Raw genomic sequence first — 21,803 nt, 5'->3', positions numbered from 1 at the left:
CTATAAAAAGAAAATTCAACATCAAACGATATATGCAAATTCAATCAAGATGAAAGACATCCAATACATGTTGCGTGCACAAGTCATCGACCATTCTTAGACTCCTATTATACTGAACATTGGATAGTACGGTAATAATGCATATAAATTCATGACTACAACGATGGCAACTAGCTGCAGCTATAGGTCAAGCAACAGGAGAACCAAGTTCTAATAATATTTACCAAGTATTTTGTTGCCTACCAAAATACTGTTAAAAAGGTCATTGCTATAGTCGTGAACTACTTGAGAAAGAAAAAGCTCAATCTAAAGTTTCTAACGGGACTAAAATGTTCAACCAATACAACTATTTATAAGAAAAATCAGAACAAATAAAAGTACACAATAAATTGAACACACGACATATCGTTAGCCCTTCAACCAAGTCTCCATACAACTTTTTAAATGCAACCCGACAGTGAAAACTTCAACCCTTGAAGACCTCCTCAATCTTTGCCCTTCAACCCAATATATACTCACATAACAACAATCAGTATTCAAACAAACAAAGAAATCTTATCGCAGAACCTCGGTCATAAAGAAAGAAAAGAAAAGCAAAATGGGTTACCTTTCTGAAGTTTACGTGGTGTTAAACAAGAATTCTTTTTAGCTACTACTACTTATAGGCCAAGATCAGAACAACAGAAGCACAAAATCAGTAGTAAAACAGGGTTGTGTAAGTAGTGGAGATCGGAATCTGGTGGCTGAAGTTTGGGATTTGAGTGACCAGCGGTTGAAATTGGGGATTTGAGCGAGAGAGAAGAACGGCTGCAATTTGGGATTTTTGTTGGGTTTAGGTCTTTAGTGATTTTTGCTGGAAGTTTATACGCAGGAGTTCCATAATTCAGCATACTATGCTGAAATTTTTCAAGTTTCAGCTAAAATAGTGGATATTTTTAAATAACTTTACAAATGCTGGTTATTTTTCGATTACTAGTCCGAAAACTAGCTAGCCCTTGCTATTTTCACCTGATAAGGAGTTAGTCTAAAACGGCCTTAGTCTAAAACGGACACTGGCCGTTTTAACTCAATATATCCAAACGGAAGTATCTTGTGCATGTTATAAATAGTCAACTGATTAGGAGGTCCTGATATTCCATTGATCTTCAGAGAGCAAAACGAAGTAGCAAATCTTCTGGGCAAAGCAATGCATTTGGCGAAAAGATATTAAAGGAGTTTCTTGTACTCCGTCACTTCATTTCCTTTCTTACTGCATTTTTAGAATACCTCAACTCTTAAAACTCCAGCAATATCCTTGAGGTGCGTTTACCACCATTATAACTCCCGTCTTAAACACCAACAACTCCACAGCTATGCTCATCTAATGAGTGATATGTTATTGCATGCAGTTTGTAACTTTGAAGCCTAAGTTTTAAACATGAAAGTGGCAGTGGTTGGGGCAGGGATAAGTGGACTGGTTTCTGCATATGAATTGGCAAAATCTGGTGTGAAAGTTGTGGTTTATGGGAAGGAGGATTATCTCGGCGGCCACGCCAAGACTGTCACTGTCGACGACGACGACGTTGATCTTGACCTTGGTTTTATGGTCTTCAATCGGGTAAGTACTTTTTAAAACGTTTGGCCAAGTAGTTTTTAAATTTATTAGGCAAAAACCAAATTACCAAAATTACATATTTTAAAATACGTAGATTTTGTAAGTTTGACCAAACAGGTGTACCTACACTATGTCAAGGCGGTCAAGCGAACACAAAAAATTATATACGAGTATATATTTTTGAATACCTTTAATAAAGCAGAGTAAGGCAACCCAAAGTGAGCTCTTGTTTAGGAGTTCAAACCGCGTAAAAACAAACAACTAATTTTAAAAGTAGTTTTTAAATTTAAAGTTATTTTTTAAATAAATTTTATAATTTAAAAGTCAAGCTCTATAAAAATTTCTTCAACAAAGCTCTCTACATACTACAATTCCTCTCGGCTCTTTTTTTCATTTGGTTTTATGTTTACTTTATCATTAAAATTTCTATTGTTATCTTATTATGTTATTACAAGTGTTTTTTTATTGTTTAGCTAAATGTAGTATGTTTCACTAAAAAAAAATTGGTGTACCCGTTTACCTAAAAAGAATTATTGACTTCTTCAAAGTAACTCCTTCCAATAAAACAAAGCTCCCCCTCTTTTATCCATGGAAAAATCTTTCCTTTACAACTTGTTTGGATGGTTGTTAGTTATTGTATTGTATCGTATTGTTACTTTAAATACAATGTTTGTTTTGATTGTTACTTAAATTTTATCGTATCGTATCGTTAAATCCGTCGTTACGTAACGATAAAATGTGCCACTTTATGTAACGATCGATTATGTGTGATCGCGTCGTTACTGTTGCGGAAGCCAAATGTATAGAGTGTGAATAAGTCACAACTACTATACCAAAAATTATGACAGCCACCAAATAATAAATAAGACAATAAAGCAACAATAAAGGGAACACCAGAATTTACGAGGTTCGGCTAATTTTGCCTACTCCTCGGACACAACCAAATATTTTATTCCACTCCAAAAATACAAGTGAAATAATACTAAAGAGAGAAGATACAAATGCCTTAAACAGATGAGAAGGCAAATGAGAGGTGTTTTTAAATCCTAAACATTAGGCCTTCTTTTATAGGGGGAAAATCCCCCCCAAACTTAACTCCCAACCGATGTGGGACTTTGGCATTTTGCCAAACTTCAACAAATCTCCACCTTGGCAAAATTCCACATTTTCAATTCTCTCTCAATAACAAATTTTGGTTGTGTCTTCATCTTCAATCTTCAGTGTTCAACAATGTTGATCAAATCCAAACAATGTTGAAACTTGATCGCAGTCACCACCTTAGTTAGCATATCAGTAGGATTCTCCGTAGTATGAATTTTCTTCACTGTGACTCCTCCTTCTTCTATGATTTCTCGTACGAAATGATACCGAACATCAATATGCTTCGTCCTTGCATGATAAACTTGGTTCTTCGCTAATTGAATAGCACTTTGACTATCACAAAAAATTGTGATACCTTTTTGTTCAACACCAAGCTCCTTTAGCAATCCTTGAAGCCAAATTGCCTCCTTCACAGCCTCTGTAATAGCCATGTACTCTGTCTCTGTTGTAGACAAAGCAACTGTTGACTGCAAAGTAGACTTCCAACTAACTCGTGCTTTTGCAAAAGTAAACACATAACCAGTATTTGATCTTCGTTTGTCCAGATCACCCGCAAAATCTGAGTCACAATATCCAACTACAGACTGATTGTATTCCTGCTCAAAAACTAACCCAATATCTACAGTATTATGAATATACCGTAGAATCCACTTCACAGCTTGCCAATGCTCCTTCCCTGGATTGTGCATATATCTGCTAATAACTCCAACAGCTTGTGAAATGCCAGGCCTTGTGCAACCATTGCATACATCAAGCTACCAACAACATTTGCGTATGGTACCTTTGACATATACTCTCGTTCAGCTTCATCCATTGGCGACATAGTAGTACTTAGCTTAAAATGGGGAGCAAGTGGAGTACTAACTGGCTTAGTCTTGTCATCTATGCCAAAACGTTGTAGTACTCTCTTCAAATATTCTTTCTGAGATAAACAGAGTTTCTTTGAACGTCTATCTCTAATTATCTCCATGCCAAGAATTTTCTTTGCCTCACCCAGATCCTTCATCTCGAACTCCTTCTTCAGTTGAATCTTCAACTTATCAATTTCTTCCAAATTCTTGGAAGCTATCAACATATCATCAACATATAGGAGAAGATATACAAAGGAACCATCTTTAAGCTTGTGCAAATACACACAATGATCGTATTTGCTTCTCTTGTACCCTTGCCGCAACATAAACTCGTCAAATCGCTTGTACCATTGTCAAGAAGATTGTTTCAATCCGTACAATGATTTTTCAAGTTTGCACACCATATTTTCTTTTCCAGCAACTTTGAATCCTTCTGGCTGAGTCATGTAGATTTCCTCCTCCAAGTTTCCATGTAAAAATGCAGTTTTTACATCCATCTGAACTAGTTCCAAATCCAATTGTGCTACCAAAGCCAACATAATTCTAATGGAGGAATGTTTTACAACTGGAGAAAACACTTCATTGTAATCAATTCCCTCCTTTTGAGCATATCCTTTGGCCACCAATCTTGCTTTGTAGCGAACATCTACTTGGTTAGGAAATCCTTCCTTCTTTGCAAATACCCATTTGCACCCAATTGCTTTCTTTCCCTTCGAGAGATTGGCCAATCTCCATGTATGATTCTGATGAAGGGACTGTATTTCATCATTCATGGCAATCCTCCACTTATCTTCTTCTGAACTTTGGAAAACGTCTTTATAAGTAGTAGGAACATTATCAGCTACAATTGAGGTTGCATAAGCAACCGTCTCTATGAGACGAACAAGTTTCGTTATTGTTCTTTTTGGCCTGCTGGTTGCTATTGATTCAAGTTGTTGTTGAGGTTCCTGAGTTGGAATCTCCTCTACTGGCTCTCCTTCTAGAGGGTAATCTTCATTTGTTTCCTCCTCTGCTTCTTGTGTAGGAAAAATAAATTTTCCCTCAAACTCCACCTGCTTAGAAGCACCTTCATTTTGTTTGGTATCTTCTGTTACCTTTTTTACCATAGCAGATTCATCAAAGGTAACATCCCTGCTGAATATTACTTTCTTTTTCATAGGACACCATAAGCGATATCCTTTGACTCCAGAAGTAATTCCCATAAAAATAGCCTTCTTTGCCCTTGGATCCAATTTTGACTCTGTCACATGATAATATGCAGTTGAGCCAAACACGTGCAAAGAGTCATAATCTACAGCAGACTTTCCATACCATTTTTCAAATGGTGTCGTGCCATCAATAGAAGCAGATGGTAAGCGATTAATGAGGTGGCATGCATATGTAACTGCCTCAGCCCAAAATTCTTTGCCCAAGCCGGCATTGGACAACATACATCGTACCTTCTCCAGCAAGGTCCGGTTCATTCGTTCTGCCACTCCATTCTGTTGTGGTGTATGTCTAACAGTGAAGTGTCGGACGATGCCATCATTTTCACAGACCTTATTGAAATGATCATTTTTGTATTCACCTCCATTGTCTGTGCGAATACACTTGATCCTCTTGCCTGTTTGATTCTCCACCGTCGTCTTCCATTTGAGAAAAATTCTCAACACTTCATCTTTGCTCTTCATTGTATACACCCATACTCTTCGGGAAAAATCATCAACAAAAGTTACAAAATAGTGCTTCCCACCCAATGAAGGTGTTTTGGAAGGACCCCAAACATCAGAGTGTACATAATCCAAAATGTCTTTAGTATTATGGATCGCTATACCAAATTTAACCATTGTCTGTTTCCCTTTAACACAATGCTCACAAAACTCCAAGTTGCAAGCCTTGACTCCTTTTAACAATCCTTGATCTGATAGAGTTTTCAAGGATTTTCCTCCAGCATGTCCCAAGCGCATGTGCCATAGCTTGGTTGCTTCTGCCTCTTTGTCGTCACTGGATGTCACTGTCGCTGTCCCAATAACTGTACTGCCACGATAGCGGTACATATTATTATTCTTCCGATTAGCCTTCATTACCACTAGTGCACCGGAGCATACTCTCATCACTCCATTTTTTGCAATGATTTTGAACCCTTTTGATTCAAGGGCTCCCACAGAGATTAGATTCTTCTTCAAATCTGGTACATATCGAACATCTGTTAATGTTCTGATCATTCCATCGTGGTTCCTTAATCGTATTGAACCAATACCATATGAGGTAAGAGGCTGTTATCCGCTATGTGAATAATTCCATATTCTCCTTCTTGAAAATCCACGAACCAGTCCCTGTTGGGACACATATGATAGCTACAAGCCGAGTCCATCAACCATATGTCTGATGATGTTGATGACTCTGTTGTAACTAATGAGAAGTCTGAATCATCACAATCAGCTACATTTGAATCCATAATGGCCTTTCCATTATTATATTTGGCCTTATTCTTCAACTTCGGACAGTCTTTCTTCCAGTGCCCTTTTTCTCGACAAAAGGCACATTCATCTTTGCTGGGTCTGGATCTTGACTTGGATCTTCCCTTCTTTGTCCTCGTTTGATTTTGAGGATGACCCCTCACAAATAGTGCTTCTCCTTCTCCGCCCTTCTGTTTTTCTCGCTTTCTTTGTTCATAGCTGTACAAAGCTGAACAAACTTCTCTGAGAGAAACTTCGTCATTTCCATGGAGTAGAGTAGTTTCAAGGTGCCCGTACTCATCAGGAAGTGACGCCAATAACATCAAGGACAAGTCACCATCATCATAAGTTGTATCCATATTTTGCAAATCTGTGACCAACTTATTGAAACTGGTGATATGTTCATTCATCGTGGTACCAGGAACATAGGTGAAGTGAAACAGTCTCTTCTTCATGTACAATTTATTTTGACTGTTTTTCTTCAAAAATTTATCCTCCAGTGCTTTCCATAATTTACTTGCAGAAGTTTCCTTTGTGTATGGATATTTCTGCTCTCTATCAAGGTAGGATCGAATGTTACCGCAAGCAACACGGTTGATAATTCTCCAATCTTCTTCTCCAATAACATCTGGTTTCTTTTCTTCAATGGCCAGATCTAGCCCTTGTTGAAAAAGGACATCTAGAACCTCGCCTTGCCACATCCCAAAATGTCCGGACCCGTCAAATATCTCTACCGCAAATTTCGCATTTGACACAATTCTTGTCATAAGCGAAGATGCCAATGATGACGTGTTGTTGACACTTGATGTAGATTCTTCTTGTTTATTGTCTCCCATATTTGACACAAATATTATTTAATAGCTGACGACACAAATCAAGATTATTTCCTTTCTGATGTAGAAGATCAGACTAAGCTGCAACCACAGAGCATACTCAGACAGAACCTTGACTCAGTTACCAAGATAAATCTTTTCTGATGTGGAAGATCAGACTATGCTGCAACCACAGAGCATACTTAGACAGTACCTTGGCTCTGATACCAATTGTTGCGGAAGCCAAATGTATAGAGTGTGAATAAGTCACAACTACTATACCAAAAATTATGACAGCCACCAAATAATAATTAAGACAATAAAGCAACAATAAAGGGAACACCAGAATTTACGAGGTTCGGCTAATTTTGCCTACTCCTCGGACACAACCAAATATTTTATTCCACTCCAAAAATACAAGTGAAATAATACTAAAGAGAGAAGATACAAATGCCTTAAACAGATGAGAAGACAAATGAGAGGTGTTTTTAAATCCTAAACATTAGACCTTCTTTTATAGGGGGAAACCCCCCCCCCCAAACTTAACTCCCAACCGATGTGGGACTTTGGCATTTTTCCAAACTTCAACAGTTACCTTGTCCTTTTCTCTTAATCTCACCCTTCATTATTATTAAATAATTTTATTTTATCATTTACCCTACATTTTTATATACCGTATCATAATTTTTCTTTATAATATTGCAAGTTTATTCATCATATTACTGGTGCATGATAACATGAAACGACGGCAAAACGACACAATCCATCCAAACATTATATTCATCAAACTATACAGTACAGTACAATACAATACGATACGACGTTATGAAACCATATAAAACAACCATCCAAACAAGCTGTTAGTAAACGAAGAGACTTGTGAAATGAGAGTCAAATCCCGAATCTTTCCTTTAAATTGTCTCCACCATTGTTTCAACCCCAAAAAAGAAAAAGAATCCCTAAAGCTCTCTCTTCTCCAGCTCTGAAATATAGTCCCAATTTTTTTTAGCTCAGTTGTGTTGTGTTTTCTTCTTCGTCTCTCTCACATTAGTGTGAAGAACAGACACATCAGAATATAATAACCTATTATAAGACACACTTCAGACGAATTGACAAATTATGTTAATTTTAAGGGGTTATCTAAGTTGGATTAAAAAAACTGTTAATTTTATTGTAAGAAACAGGAAAAAAGAAGTGGGATTGCAAAACTAGTTGGCTAGTCAGCAAATAACCACTATAAACACCTCGGTAAAGGTTGAAAGCAGATAAATATACATTGCAAATGAACTTTTTCGGTGTGAAACTTGCTTTAGTCAAATTTCACTCCGAGAGGGGAAAGTTAGGCCATCGAAGCAGATGCGGATTCAGAATTTGAACTGTATGGATTCAGTTTTAGGGATTTTAGCATTGAACTATTATATCTTTAAATTTATGGGTTCAGACCTACAATTTGTTGAAATTTAATGAACTTTTATACATAAATCTATGCTCCTCCGCGTGGAAAGTTATGAGTTCGAATAAACTCGTGGCCGCTACTCTACATCCGCCCCGCACTAAAGGGCGGACGCATGAATTCAACATGTTAATGCTGAAATGATGTGTTTGACAGGTAACTTATCCAAACATGATGGAATTTTTTGAGTTCCTTGGAGTTGATATGGAGATAACTGATATGTCATTTTCGGTGAGCTTAGACCAAGGCCGTGGTTGCGAATGGGGTACCCGAAATGGAATCTCTAGTTTGTTTGCACAGAAGAGGAATGTCTTGAATCCATATTTTTGGCAAATTATTAGAGAAATTATCAAGTTCAAACAGGATGTCATAAGGTACCAATAACTTATTTGTCTTTAAATATGACTTGTTACAATTAGAAATTTAGAGCACAGAGTCTTCTTTGTTGATGCATTGGATTAAAATGGACTAGATCGTTCTGTTTTTTATGCTTTCTTTATATATGTGTCAAGGAAAGAGCTATCTTCAATGAAGTTTATTTCATCACGAATACATTTCTGATCGCATTGCAGTTACCTTGAAGCACTTGACAACAATCCTGACATTGATCGCAATGAAACAATAGGGCAATTTATTAAGTCAAATGGCTGTTCGGAATTATTTCTGAAGGCTTATCTGGTGAGTGGTGACACTGCTGATTGTCGTAGTTATTGATTTTGACAGGTGTATTATGCTTTTTGTTCACTCAACAAATTGTCCTTGCTATAAGCAATTTACTCATATGTTTCACAGATTCCAATATGTTCTTCAATCTGGTCCTGTCCCCTAGAAGGAGTAATGGGCTTTTCTGCTTATTCCATTCTTTCATTCTTTCGCGACCATCATCTTCTTCAGGTTCTTCCACTCATCAACTGTTCAATTAGATACTTTGTGTGTAGATTATACCCAATTGTTAAATGCGAGAGACTGAATTTGAATGCTTACATATATCATTTTATTATATTTGTGCCTAAGGGTGATTTTGTTTCTTTTTTTAAAGCTCTTTGGTCTCTCTCAGTTGCTCACTGTAAGATGGGGATCACACATATCTGTAAACAAGGTGAATTTTTATTCTTAGATACCGCAAAGTTCTTACTATTTCCCTGAGGAAAATTTCGGGCAATTACCAAATTTCACTTTCTTGCATGATATGTTAAGCATGTGTCATCCTTGAGAGTAATATGATGGGGGACATTGAATGCAGGTTAAGGAGGGGCTGGAGAAGAGAGGCTGCCAAATAAGAACTGGTTGTGAAGTAAATTCTGTATTGACAGATGAAGAAGGTCTAGTTTGGTTTTATTTTTGGCTTGTTGCAAGAGTTTGTTGTGCTGATTATTTTATCATAATAGTAGATGGGCGTATATCTGTTGGAAAACGGATAGGTTATTACCTAATGGCAATTTATTTAATGGAAAAGGCCTAAAAATGCCACTCAACTAACATAAATGGCCTATCTATGCCATCCGTTAAAAGGTCGCCCTATTCATGTCACTAACGTTATACTTTTGGCCTATTTATGCCATTGTCTACTGACAGTTCCATTTTCTGGTTTTTAAATAATAAAAATCAATTTTTCGACCCCACTATTGCCACATTTCTTTATATTACTGGTTCTTCTTTACTTGACCCTACATTTCTTTTAACCCTGATTATTTATAACTAACCATGCCCAACCGGATAACATCCAACCATCTTTTAACCCAAGCCCTAATTCCTTGTCACGACCCAAAATCCAACTAGTCGTGATGACACCTAACCCAACTCGCTAGCTAAACCAATTAACAACTATCCTATTTTATGAGATTTTTTTAGACAAATATATGATAAAATAGCTGAACTTTAATACTTTTCCTAAGGACTGGTAGTACAAATCATGAACTTTTAAGATTTTGATTTTTACAAACTAAATTGAAATAAACACCATATCGGTTTCAAATAAATACAAATCACTGAACAATGATCTTATCAGGTCGTGCCAAGGAATTAGGAGTTGGTTTCTAGCTTGTTGATTTGTACAAGAACATGTGTTACTTAGTTTATACTCATTTTAATTTATGATATTTTTTCAAGAGAAAAAGATCTAGATAGAGTTAATTTGTTGCTTATCTAGGGAAAAAGCTTCAGTGAGCTGTATTATGTTACGAACTACTCGTGATTCTAACTGTGAAAGGAAGAAGCGTTGCAGGTTGTACCATAGATTGCAATGATGGCGCCAAAGAAGTATATGATGGATGCATAATGGCAACACATGCTCCGTACACTCTGAGAATGTTAGGGAAAGAGGCAACATATGATGAAACAAGAATACTGGGTGCATTCCAGTATGTCTATAGGTACTTTCAACTCCTTTATTTGAACACCTTGGACTTGTTTTCTCTTTAAATTTACGTTATATTTTTTTCGAAAAATTCATCCATAAATTGACATCAGTAATGTGGTTTATCTTCCTCTAAAAAAGGTAATAAATGCATAGTCATGCCAGCATTTGTATTTTCTGTTACCAGATGAGCCCTATTTTGTGCTTTAGTGAAGTTCAGTTAAAATGCATGTTCGAATTTAAGAGGTTCATCTTATTGAGAAATTCGTTTTAACTTATTTCTCTTGCTGATGCTGCCTGGTTTGAGAAATTCGTTTTAACTTATGTCATCTTGATTGAACCATATTCAAGATATATGATGTCTAAATGTAAAATCATTTTTTCTTCCTCTATGACAGCGATATTTTCCTTCATCATGACAAAATATTCCTGCCTCGCGACCAATCTGCATGGAGTGGTTTGAACTTTCTTGGAACTACGAATAATAGAGGATGCATGACATATTGGCTCAATGTAATCCAGGTGTGTTATGGAATACAAGGATTTATGACCTTGTAGAGAAATTAGAATATAATGTTCTTCAGTGGAGAGTCTTCTCTTTAATAACTGACCTCTTATTTTATGAGCTGTCTAAACTTACAGAATCTTGGTGACTCAAAGCTGCCTTATCTCGTAACCGTCGATCCTCCTCACACACCAGAGCATACATTGCTTAAGTGGACAACAGGCCACCCAGTCCCCTCAATTGCTACATCAAAAGCTTCACGTGAGCTAGATCAAATCCAAGGGAAGAGAGGAATATGGTTTTGTGGAGGATATCAAGGTATGAATCTCCTATTATGCAGAGCATGGACAGTTTTTTCAAGATAGATGTTCCTTTGTAACCTGTAATCCTGAAGAATTCCACCACTCACTATTGCTTTTTAAATCACTTGTAGTACCCACCATAGGAAACAATATAGTTTCTGTCTCCGGATCTTTTATAGTTCTCTCAGATAGTCCATGGAAATTGGATTTTATAAGTTTGAATCTGTTTTAAGAAATAATTTTGAGTCTTCACGAATAAGATCCGACTCCGTTTCTAGTTAGATAAAATAGCCCTGAGCCATCGAGACTAAGGGGACTAAACAAGCCGCCAAACTGTCTTTGCAAAGAGAACTTCATTCACTTTTTTTCTTTCCATTTCAACTTGATTCCTGTGAGTGAGCTCAACAACCTCGTGTCGTGGTTACTTCTTTTATTTGCGTAATGTTAAAGGAAAGCTACTGCTACTGCTTGTAGTTTGAGTTGTTCCAACTTTAGTCTTAGCTTCCCTCTAGTGCAAGACTTTATCATTGTTTCATTGCTTATTGATGTATATTTATTGCAATACTTCCAGGATATGGCTTCCATGAGGATGGACTAAAGGTAGTACTACTTTTGCTCAACAGATTTTGACTTGAAGTATCACCTTACTATGAAAACAATTTGAAGTGTTTTCCAGCTTTTGTTGTCCCTTTAATGTCATGTAGATGATTATCTACGTTTACTCCTCATCAGGTTGGTGTGGCTGCTGCACATGGCATGCTTAGAAGGAATTGTAGTATTCTGGACAACCCCAAGCACATAGTACCAACCTGGCCTGAAACAGGAGCACGCCTCATTGTTACAAGATTTTTCAGAAGTTTCATTAAAACGGGATGCATAATGTGAGTGATGATAGTTTCACCTTGTATTGCTTTAATCCCAAAATAGTGGCAGATACATATCTAACAACTTGTTTATTTCTATCTATCCTATTTCTTATCCCGAAAAGGGTCAAAATTGCCCAAAATAGTTATGTCTTGCATCGCGCTACAGATGCACCGGTCTGTAGGTGTGAAACTATATATGGTGAATGAAAGTGTTAAAAAGGAGTACGGTAGACCTAAAATTACATGTAAAAATGTTGTCTCGAATGACTTATAAATCTTTGGAATCATGCAACTTAACTAAAGGCAGGCACAATGGAGGAAAAATATCCATGTAGGTGATACTTACTAGTTAGGAATATGCTTTAAAAAATTACTTTTCTTATTATTGTTACTATTATTTATATATATTTACATTAATTTCAATGTAACTCTTATTTTATTTTGGCGTGATGAGATATGAGTTAAGCAACAAGTGAGGAGTCATATCGCCGACCCCATCTTTGTTTAAGAATGAGTCTTAGTAGTAGTAGTTGTTTCTTCTAAATGTTAAAGATATCTAGATAGTTACTTTATATTTTGCGATATACAGCTTGTTTGAAGAAGGAGGTACAGTATTCACCTTCCAAGGAACAGAGAGGAAATGCTCTCTGAAAGTTTCTCTTAGAATTCATAGTCCACAGTTTTACTGGAAGGTAAATTCAAATTCTCTTTTGTCTCCTTCATGTTATCAAGTGATAAATCCATACGGAAAAAACTAAATCCAAATCTTGACAAATTCTGTGATATAGATTGCAACTGAAGCTGACGTAGGCCTTGCTGATGCTTTTATTCATGGAGATTTCTGTTTTGTTGACAAGAATGAAGGTCTTCTTAATCTTATCATGGTGAGGAAATAAATAGATTCTTTGTAAATAGCATTTGGTTGGTACTTAGCTTCCTGAATTCTTTTACAGATACTTATTGCCAACACAGATTTGAAAGCGTCTGTTACAAGGTCTAGTAAGAAAAGGTAATAGTTTATCCTCAAGTTGAAATAAAGAAACATAAACTTCTGTTCATATGTTAAAGTTTTTCATCACTTTTCATGGCTCTAGAGGCTGGTGGACACCATTGTTTTTTACAGCAGCACTGTCATCTGCAAAATACTTCATTCGACATATTTTGAATCAAAACACCCTAACTCAAGCTCGACGGAATATCTCCCATCATTATGACCTGGTAAATAACTTGTGTGTATTATATCACCCAAAGTATGTAGGGGATATCAAAGATCAGCAGTGAAATTGAAGTACTCAATCCTGCGAGTATTTTTTGCCAGTTACAGTAGATTTATCACTTCCATTTTCCTACAATTTTCTTGTCTAATAAGCATTGTTTTATTGATGTTTTGTTCAGAGTAATGAACTCTTTTCACTCTTTCTGGATGAGACAATGACATATTCATGTGCAATATTCAAGGTTAGCTCTCAAATTTTTAAATCCTTGCCACTTTTTTTTTTGTCTTCGTATGTTGAGCTACATTTTCTTTCATAATTTTTCTAGAGAAAGGATGAAGGCCTAAAAGATGCACAGCTGAGAAAGATTTCCGTTCTCATTAAAAAGGTAAGTGATCAACTATGTAAAAAGCTCTCTTGTTTCAACATAGATTTCAATCATAATTTGATTTTGCTTCTATTCTATTTAGGCAAAAATTAGCAAGGAACATCACATTTTAGAGATAGGATTTGGTTGGGGAAGTTTTGCCGTGGAAGTTGTCAAGCAAACAGGGTGTAAATATACTGGTATAACTCTCTCCGAGAAGCAACTGGAATATGCACAGTTAAGTCTTTATATGTTGAAGATTTGAAGAATAAAATGCTTTTTTATATGTTGTATTCCCACATTTGTCTTTATATGTTACATTCCCAAATCCGAGCAACTTTAAATCTACGGTTATCTATTAATATTCAATTCAATGAAATTTTTTCACAGGATCAAATTACATTTCTCCTATGTGACTATCGTCAAATGCCAAATAAGGACAAATATCATAGGATTATATCAATGTGAGCTTTTATCCTCTATATCTTAACATATTGTATTACTCACTATATGTCGAGTCAGTGTTACAGTTGAACTAATTTCATTTTCAGTGGGATGATAGAACATGTTGGTCATGAGTTTATGGATTAATTCTTTACTTGTTGTGAGTCTTCATTGGCAGAAGACGGGCTTCTAGTTCTGCAGGTATTGATCCCTTAACACAGTCCACTTTGTTCACTTTTTCCCTTAAATTTCCTTCAATCTTCTGTCGCTCTTGTTTCTTTATGATGCTTTTCAAAATCGTTGGCTTTCCTTAGTTCGTTTCGATGCCAGATGAGAGGTATGACGAATACAGGTATAGCATGTTGAAGTTTGGCAAAATGCCAAAGTCCCACATCGGTTGGGAGTTAAGTTTGGGGGGGATTTTCCCCCTATAAAAGAAGGCCTAATGTTTAGGATTGAAACACACCTCTCATTTGCCTTCTCATCTATTTAAGGCATTTGTATCTTCTCTCTTTAGTATTATTTCACTTGTATTTTTGGAGTGGAATAAAATATTGGTTGTGTCCGAGGAGTAGGCAAGCCGAACCTCGTAAATTCTGGTGTTCCCTTTATTGTTGCTTTATTGTCTTATTTATTATTTGGTGGCTGTCATAATTTTTGGTATAGTAGTTGTGACTTATTCACACTATATACATTTGGCTTCCGCAACAATTGGTATCAGAGCCAAGGTACTGTCTTAGTATGCTCTGTGGTTGCAGCATAGTCTGATCTTCCACATCAGAAAAGATTTATCTTGGTAACTGTGTCAAGATTCTGCCTTAGTATGCTCTGTGGTTGCAGTTTAGTCTGATCTTCCACACCAGAAAGGAAATAATCTTGATTTGTGTCGTCAGCTATTAAATAATATTTGTGTCAAAGATGGGAGACAATAAACAAGAAGAATCTACATCAAGTGTCAACAATACGTCATCATTGGCATCTTCGCTTATGACAAGAATTGTGTCAAATGCGAAATTTGCGGTAGAAATATTTGACGGGTCCAGACATTTTGGGATGTGGCAAGGCGAGGTTCTAGATGTCCTTTTTCAACAAGGGCTAGATCTTGCTATTGAAGAAAAGAGACCAGATGCTATTGGAGAAGAAGATTGGAGAATTATCAATCGTGTTGCTTGCGGTACCATTCGATCATACCTTGCTAGAGAGCAGAAATAGCCATATACAAAGGAAACTTCTGCAAGTAAATTATGGAAAGCACTGGAGGATAAATTTTTGAAGAAAAACAGTCAAAATAAATTGTACATGAAGAAGAGACTGTTTCACTTCACCTATGTTCCTGGTACCACGATGAATGAACATATCACCAGTTTCAATAAGTTGGTCACAGATTTGCAAAATATGGATACAACTTATGATGATGGTGACTTGGCCTTGATGTTGTTGGCGTCACTTCCTGATGAGTACGAGCACCTTGAAACTACTCTACTCCATGGAAATGACGAAGTTTCTCTCAGAGAAGTTTGTTCGGCTTTGTACAACAATGAACAAAGAAAGCGAGAAAAACAGAAGGGCGGAGAAGGAGAAGCACTATTTGTGAGGGGTCATCCTCAAAATCAAACGAGGACAAAGAAGGGAAGATCCAAGTCAAGATCCAGACCCAGCAAAGATGAATGTGCCTTTTGTCGAGAAAAAAGGGCACTGGAAGAAAGACTGTCCGAAGTTGAAGAATAAAGCTAAATATAATAATGGAAAGGCCATTATGGATTCAAATGTAGCTGATTGTGATGATTCAGACTTCTCATTAGTTACAATAGAGTCATTAACATCATCAGACATATGGTTGATGGACTCGGCTTGTAGCCATCATATGTGTCCCAACAAGGACTGGTTTGTGGAATTTCAAGAAGGAGAATATGGAGTCATCCACACAGCGGATAACAACCCTCTTACCTCATATGGCATTGGTTCAATACGATTAAGGAACCATGATGGAATGATTAGAACATTGACAAGATGTTCGATATGTACCGGATTTGAAGAAGAATCTCATCTCTGTGGGAGCCCTAGAATCAAAAAGGTTCAAAATCATTGCAGAAAATGGAGTGATGAGAGTATGCTCTGGTGCACTAGTGGTAATGAAGGCTAATCGGAAGAATAATAATATGTACTGCTATCGTGGCAGTACAGTTATTGGGACAACGATAGTGACATCCAGGGATGACAAAGAAGCAGAAGCAACCAAGCTATGACACATGCGCTTGGGACATGCTGGAGGAAAATCCTTGAAAACTCTATCAGATCAAGGATTGTTAAAAGGAGTAAAGGCTTGCAACTTGGAGTTTTGTGAGCATTGTGTTAAAGGGAAACAGACAAGGGTTAAATTGGGTACATCGATCCATAATACTAAAGGCATTTTGGATTATGTACACTCTGATGTTTGGGGTCCTTCCAAAACACCTTCATTGGGTGGGAAGCACTATTTTGTAACCTTTGTTGATGATTTTTCTCGAAGAGTGTGGGTGTATACAATGAAAAACAAAGATGAAGTGCTGGGAATTTTTCTCAAATGGAAGACGATGGTGGAGAATCAAACAGGCAGGAGGATCAAGTGTATTCGCACAGACAATGAAGGTGAATACAAAAATGATCATTTCAATAAGGTCTGTGAAAATGATGGCATCGTCTGACACTTCACTGTTAGACATACACCACAACAGAATGGAGTGGCAGAACGTATGAACCGGACCTTGCTGGAGAAGGTACGGTGTATGTTGTCCAATGCTGGCTTGAGCAAAGAATTTTGGGCTGAGGCAATTACATATGCATGCCACCTCATTAATCGTCTACCATCTGCTGCTATTGATGGCAAGACACCATTTGAAAAATGGTATGGAAAACCTACTGTAGATTATAACTCTTTGCACGTGTTTGGCTCAACTGCATATTATCATGTCATAGAGTCAAAATTGGATCCAAGGGCAAAGAAGGCTATTTTTATGGGAATTACTTCTGGAGTCAAAGGATATCGCTTATGGTGTCCTATGACAAAGAAAGTAATATTCAGCAGGGATGTTACCTTTGATGAATCTGCTATGGTAAATAAGGTAACAGAAGATACCAAACAAAATAAAGGCGCTTCTAAGCAGGTGGAGTTTGAGGGAAAATTTATTTTTCCTACACAAGAAGCAGAGGAGGAAACAAATGAAGATTACCCTCTGGAAGGAGAGCCAGTAGAGGAGATTCCAACTCAGGAACCTCAACAACAACTTGAATCAATAACAACCAGCAGGCCAAAAAGAACAATAACGAAACCTGTTCGTCTCATAGAGACGGTTGCTTGTGCAACCTCAATTGTAGCTGATGATGTTCTTACCACTTATAAAGTTGTTGTCCAAAGTTCAGAAGAAGATAAGTGGAGGATTGCCATGAATGATGAAATACAGTCCCCTCATCAGAATCATACATGGAGATTGGCCAATCTCCCGAAGGGAAAGAAACCAATTGGGTGCAAATGGGTATTTGCAAAGAAGGAAGGATTTCCTAACCAAGTAGATGTTCGCTACAAAGCAAGATTGGTGGCCAAAGGATATGCTCAAAAGGAGGGAATTGATTACAATGAAGTATTTTCTCCAGTTGTAAAACATTCCTCCATTAGAATTATGTTGGCTTTGGTAGCACAACTGGATTTGGAACTAGTTCAGATGGATGTAAAAGCTGCGTTTTTACATGGAAACTTGGAAGAGGAAATCTACATGACTCAGCCAGAAGGATTCAAAGTTGCTGGAAAAGAAAATATGGTGTGCAAACTTGAAAAATCGTTGTACGGATTGAAACAATATTCTAGACAATGGTACAAGCGATTTGACGAGTTTATGTTGCGGCAAGGGTACAAGAGAAGCAAATATGATCATTGTGTGTATTTGCACAAGCTTAAAGATGGTTCCTTTGTATATCTTCTCCTATATGTTGATGATATGTTGATAGCTTCCAAGAATTCGGAAGAAATTGATAAGTTGAAGATTTAACTGAAGAAGGAGTTCGAGATGAAGGATTTGGATGAGGCAAAGAAAATTCTTGGCATGGAGATAATTAGAGATAGACGTTCAAAGAAACTCTGTTTATCTCAAAAGGAATATTTGAAGAGAGTACTTCAACGTTTGGGCATAGATGACAAGACTAAGCCAGTTAGTACTCCACTTGCTTCCCATTTTAAGCTAAGTACTATTATGTCGCCAATGGATGAAGCTGAACGAGAGTATATGTCAAAGGTACCATACGCAAATGTTGTTGGTAGCTTGATATATGCAATAGTTTGCACAAGGCCTGACATTTCACAAGCTGTTGGAGTTATTAGCAGATATATGCACAATCCAGGGAAGGAGCATTGGCAAGCTGTGAAGTGGATTCTACGGTATATTCATAATACTGTAGATGTCGGGTTAGTTTTTGAGCAGGAAGACAATCAGTCTGTAGTTGGATATTATGACTCGGATTTTGCGGGTGATATGGATAAACGAAGATCAACTACTGGTTATGTGTTTACTTTTGCAAAGGCACCAGTTAGTTGGAAGTCTACTTTGCAGTCAACAGTTGCTTTGTCTACAACAGAGGCAGAGTACATGGCTATTACAGAGGCTGTGAAAGAGGCAATTTGGCTTCAAGGATTGCTAAAGGAGCTTGGTGTTGAACAAAAAGGTATCACAATTTTTTGTGATAGTCAAAGTGCTATTCAATTAGCGAAGAACCAAGTTTATCATGCAAGGACGAAGCATATTGATGTTCGGTATCATTTCGTACGAGAAATCATAGAAGAAGGAGGAGTCACAGTGAAGAAAATTCATACTACGGAAAATCCTGTTGATGTGCTAACTAAGGTGGTGACTGCGATCAAGTTTCAACATTGTTTGGATTTGATCAACATTGTTGAACACTGAAGATTGAAGATGAAGACACAACCAAAATTTGTTATTGAGAGAGAATTGAAAATGTGGAATTTTGCCAAGGTGGAGATTTGTTGAAGTTTGGCAAAATGCCAAAGTCCCACATCAGTTGGGAGTTAAGTTTGGGGGGGATTTTCCCCCTATAAAAGAAGGCCTAATGTTTAGGATTGAAACACACCTCTCATTTGTCTTCTCATTTGTTTAAGGCATTTGTATCTTCTCTCTTTAGTATTATTTCACTTGTATTTTTGGAGTGGAATAAAATATTGGTTGTATCCGAGGAGAAGGCAAAATTAGCCGAACCTCGTAAATTCTGGTGTTCCCTTTATTGTTGCTTTATTGTCTTAATTATTATTTGGTGGCTGTCATAATTTTTGGTATAGTAGTTATGACTTATTCACACTATATATATTTGGCTTCCGCAACATAGCATAGGCTTCATAAAAGAGTATATATTCCCAGGAGGATGTTTGCCTGCACTAAGTCGAGTAACATCAGCCATGGCTGCTGCGTCCAAATTATGGTAAGGAAGAGTTCATTTTGTGATTTTTCACTGGCATCCTTATCTATGTTATTACTTCTTTCTTTCACTCCGGTTTCTGATTGCACCACTTAGTGTTAGTCTTGTATTATCGCTTCGGTTTTCCGATGATTTGCTTCTTGCTTCTTGCTTTTATCTTTCTTGAGCCGAGGGCCTACCAGAAACAGTCTCTTTGTCTTTCTATAGGTAGGGGCAAGGTTTGCGTACACACTACTCTCCCCAAGACCGAACTTGTGGGATTTCACTGGGTTTGTTGTTGTTGTTGCACTAGCGTCCTTGTCAATCTTTCAAAAGCATTTCTTTCTGAAAGCATTTGATAAATGATATAAATGCAGTGTAGTGCACCTGGAAGAGATAGGAATTCACTATTATCAGACGCTGAGATGTTGGCGGAAAAACTTCTTTGGAAAATCAGAGGTAGCAACCTTTCTATGCTGAGTTAAAACTGTCTTTTTTCATGAATCATTTAGTTTGCTGCTTGATCAGTTCTAAATGCTGATAGTTGGCCATTAATAACTTTGTCACTAGCTAAATTCGTGCTTTGGGATTCGATGACAAGTTCATCAGGACATGGGAGTACTACTTTGACTACTGTGCTGCTGGATTCAAAACACGCACAATAGGAGATTATCAGGTATGGCGATAAATCTTTGAAGACACTTAAAACCAATTAATTAATGTTGAATCATATTAACTACCTCACCTAAAATCTTCCGTTATTAGAGATGGTATGATTTTATTTACGTAATTGTATTTTCAACATGACTCTTCACACTCTTCACGAGAAGACTCTTTTTTCTTGTGAAGCATAGCGATTGAACTCGAACTTAGGAGCTCTGCTTTGCTACCATGTTGAATTATGTGAACTACTTCATATAAAAACTTAGTAAATAGAGAGGATACACTTTTATTTTTCCAATTTTTGAGAAGTAAAACAACTCAAAGGATTCTTCTGTTCTTGTAGATTGTATTCTCAAGGCCAGGCAATGTTGCAGCATTTGGTGATCCTTACAACAGTGCACCTTCAACTTATTAGAGTTTCTTTGTTTGGAATGTTGGAACTTCCTTCTGGAAAATAAATTAATTCCTCAGCACAACAAGAAAAAACTAATCAAGCCAATGTGTCATTGGTGTTCGGCTACATAATAAAAATACTTATAACATGGTGTGATATTGTTTGCTTTGGGAAAAGTTGCACGATCTTTCCCAAAAGGCATCACACCAATGTTGTGTCCAACACCTTATTGACTTATACTTTTGTGATTCTTTCGTACTGTATTCAGTAAACTCCTCTTTTCAGTTACCAATGAAAAGTTATTCAAGGAAGGAGAGATTATTAGTTGAAACTAATAAATTTTGTGTCAATTGGCTTATAAATTTTGGGGACGCGCATTTAATTGCCTTATAAAGTTTCATTGAAATATTGGCTTATAAATTTTGAGTGCGCGCATTTAATTATTAGGTGAAGCTAATAAATTCTACAGTTTTTTTAACCTAATTATTGTGTATTATTGGATTAATACACACGAGCAAAGCTAGAGTTCTAGTTGTATGTTTAAAAGATTATTAAGTAGGTGCATGTACGTACATCACCTTTAAAAGTTTAGATGATTGTTGAGCAACTTAGCTCCTACATTCAAGTGTATTAGATCATTCGACTATTCAAAATTTATTATTACACATACACACACATACAACAAAGGACTAGATTAAAAGTGCAAACGATTAACCTGTACTATATATATACACACACACATTGGGTTGCTCTAATGGTAAGCACCCTCCACTTCCAACCAAGAGATTGTGAGTTCGAGCATGGGCGAAACTACGTAGCTCCAAGGATGGTCAACTGACCACCCTTCATCAAAATTTTACACGGTATATATAGGTAAAATATTAGATTTTAGTGGTATATAACATATATTGAACACCCTTTATTGGAGATTTCGAGTTTGAACACCCTAAATAAAATTTCTGGCTTCGCCACTGAGTTCGAGTCACCCCAAGAGCAAGGTGGGGAGT

At 36.9% G+C, this 21,803-nt stretch overlaps 1 protein-coding gene across 3 annotated transcripts; it reads left to right on the top strand.

The window, feature by feature from the left end:
* Positions 1-379: 379 nt before the first annotated feature.
* Positions 380-21,158, top strand: LOC107772282 (uncharacterized). Of its 3 annotated transcripts, none has more exons than XM_075248966.1 (24): positions 380-1,299; positions 1,389-1,597; positions 8,406-8,623; positions 8,822-8,927; positions 9,042-9,143; positions 9,289-9,348; positions 9,493-9,571; positions 10,474-10,621; positions 11,004-11,127; positions 11,248-11,428; positions 11,984-12,012; positions 12,145-12,293; positions 12,868-12,970; positions 13,067-13,162; positions 13,232-13,287; positions 13,373-13,496; positions 13,674-13,736; positions 13,821-13,880; positions 13,963-14,096; positions 14,250-14,323; positions 14,411-14,504; positions 20,117-20,198; positions 20,310-20,415; positions 20,746-21,158. In XM_075248966.1, exons 2-21 carry the CDS (start codon positions 1,418-1,420, stop codon positions 14,416-14,418), a joined length of 2,094 nt encoding a protein of 697 aa, XP_075105067.1. In that variant the 5' UTR covers positions 380-1,299; positions 1,389-1,417; the 3' UTR covers positions 14,419-14,504; positions 20,117-20,198; positions 20,310-20,415; positions 20,746-21,158. The 3 variants fall into 3 exon arrangements, with proteins under 3 accessions (XP_075105067.1, XP_075105068.1, XP_075105066.1); XM_075248967.1 differs by adding an exon at positions 19,703-19,763 and having other exon boundaries at positions 380-1,597; positions 20,746-20,884; XM_075248965.1 differs by having other exon boundaries at positions 380-1,597.
* Positions 21,159-21,803: the final 645 nt, after the last annotated feature.

This window comes from Nicotiana tabacum, unplaced genomic scaffold (genome assembly GCF_000715075.1).
Source record: "Nicotiana tabacum cultivar K326 unplaced genomic scaffold, ASM71507v2 Un00430, whole genome shotgun sequence".
NCBI lineage: Eukaryota > Viridiplantae > Streptophyta > Magnoliopsida > Solanales > Solanaceae > Nicotiana > Nicotiana tabacum.
The sequence above is the reverse complement of the archived record's forward strand: the minus strand, read 5'-3'. Positions and strand labels throughout refer to the sequence as shown.

Excerpts from the sequence above, each read along its gene's own strand:
- LOC107772282 (XM_075248966.1), top strand. The coding sequence starts at position 1,418 with ATGAAAGTGGCAGTGGTTGGGGCAGGGATAAGTGGACTGGTTTCTGCA. Across the intron at positions 9,144-9,288 it reads GCGACCATCATCTTCTTCAG|CTCTTTGGTCTCTCTCAGTT; the intron begins GTTCTTCCACTC and ends CTTTTTTTAAAG. Across the intron at positions 13,737-13,820 it reads ATTCATGTGCAATATTCAAG|AGAAAGGATGAAGGCCTAAA; the intron begins GTTAGCTCTCAA and ends TAATTTTTCTAG.